The 1842-nt window shown below is 50.9% G+C and overlaps 1 protein-coding gene across 1 annotated transcript; it reads right to left on the minus strand.

Moving 5' to 3' along the window:
• Nucleotides 1-297: 297 nt before the first annotated feature.
• ANT1 (mitochondrial carrier domain-containing protein) lies at nucleotides 298-1491 on the minus strand (the record flags this gene model as incomplete). Its single annotated transcript, XM_083197405.1, has 4 exons — nucleotides 298-436; nucleotides 497-734; nucleotides 785-1329; nucleotides 1391-1491. 4 exons carry the CDS (start codon nucleotides 1489-1491, stop codon nucleotides 298-300), a joined length of 1023 nt encoding a protein of 340 aa, XP_083046873.1.
• Between the last annotated feature and the right edge of the window lie 351 nt (nucleotides 1492-1842).

Raw genomic sequence — 1842 nt, forward strand, 5'->3', positions numbered from 1 at the left:
TACTTATATCACCTTATCTTAAAATTATTTAGAGTTTTAAAATCACTTTAGATATAAAGGTTATAGCTAAAATAAACGATCTATTTTATTATACCTACCCTACTAATAGTAATATACTAAGATACCGAACGGAGGCTAGAGAAATAATTGCTATATAGGTTTATTTTTGTTATTATCTTATATCTATAGCAGAACTCTGAGACTATATACGGTATAAGAAACTCTATTCCCGCAAAGAGTCTAAAGTATCAGATTTAACGGGGAAAGAAAGTAGTCAAAATACGGCTGATCCCAGCTTCATTTAGAGGTCTGAAGGGGGGCTGCGGGGATCGCGCTCTGGCCAGCCGTTATGGAAGCACGCTGAGCTACACTCCGTAGCTGCTGGAGGCGAGCAGACTTTAGATACCGCAGGAGAAGGACGAATGCAAGTTCCACCCTGTTTCCTGATTAGCATTTACCGGGGATCCAGCGTGGTTATAACTTATGGCTAAAGTACCTTTCCTTGGTCATCATGAGAATACCTTGGACGAGTAGGCCCTTGAGAATTTGGGGACCAATTCCCTTGAAGAGGCTCCAGGGGCCTTCGTTGTCGATGATGAACTTCATGACTTCGATAAAACTCTCGAACGGTTTCCCATTTCTAACTGGAGGTGGCTTGGACTGTAGGCCGACCTTGGCAACAATCAGAGGCTGGGTGGCAATCGTTGCCAGTGCTTTTGACATGGCACCAAGAGCTGTATGATGTAAGTGATGACGGATAGCCTAAAAAGCGATTGGGGCTTACCGAACGCTTCCCATGGCTTCAAACTGTTCTTCCCGGGAAACAAACCAGTCTTTAAACGCTCATAGGCGCCGTACGTGATGGCAGGATTGACCACGAGCACAAGACTTGCCTTGAGGCCTCTCCACAACCCTGACACGCCATCTGGACCCTCGACGACTTCACGCGCGGTCGCCAGGATGCCCTTTCGATCAGCCTTGTTGGCGGTCTGCTGGCGGGTCGTGACGACAGCAACGGGGATTGTGAACATTTGCGCAATAGCCCCAGCCACGGCGCCGAGGGAAAGCTCAATAGCTGTCGAGGGCGCAGCGCCCGACTTAGCGTACTTGGTATAGAGTGTTCGTACAATGGTGTACCAGTAGAAGTAGGCAAAATTGGTCGATGCGACGCCGAGGAGCGACCCATTAATACCAGCATACAAACCGGACGCCCCTTCTTCGGCGAAAATGCGTGATAGGGCATCCCAGGTTGAGGAGTAGACGGGAGTGGTAGGATCGGCTGGGGTATTGTCGTCGGATCGAACCTGCACCTGGAGGCGAGTCTTGACACTACGTGCCGATAGAGGTCAGCAGCCATCACTGCAGTTGGGCCATAAGCGTGGAGGTTTACATGTCAAGTGGGTAGACCAGGGCGTTGGCGAGAACAGCACCCGTAGCTCCGGCCACTGCGCCCCCCCAAGGGGAGATTGTAGGCTTGGACTGACCAGCCATGTCTGTGGAGAGAAATACGGGCCAAATCAGTTGGACGGATGAGCGCGAGGAGCGGCAAAAGAGACGCCCAGGCTGAGAGTGTTGAAATAGCCTCGAAGAACGAACAGCTTTGCGCCGGCTGAAGAATGAGACGACGAGGCCAATGCGCAGCAAGAAAAATGGAAGAAAGTATGAACAGGAATGCAGGGTCTGGGGCCGAGAATCAAGCTCTTCCTATCGCGCAGTAGAAGATGAGGCTGAGAACCAGCCTTGACGCTATGGACGACATGGGGAACGACGACTTGCGATAACATGGGCGGATGGATGCTGATCATGACGACCCGTCGTGGACCTCGGTCTACGGCAGCCGAC

The sequence above is a fragment of the Amphichorda felina genome, assembly GCF_050947745.1.
Source record: "Amphichorda felina strain 45539 chromosome Unknown scaffold_8, whole genome shotgun sequence".
Lineage (NCBI taxonomy): Eukaryota > Fungi > Ascomycota > Sordariomycetes > Hypocreales > Bionectriaceae > Amphichorda > Amphichorda felina.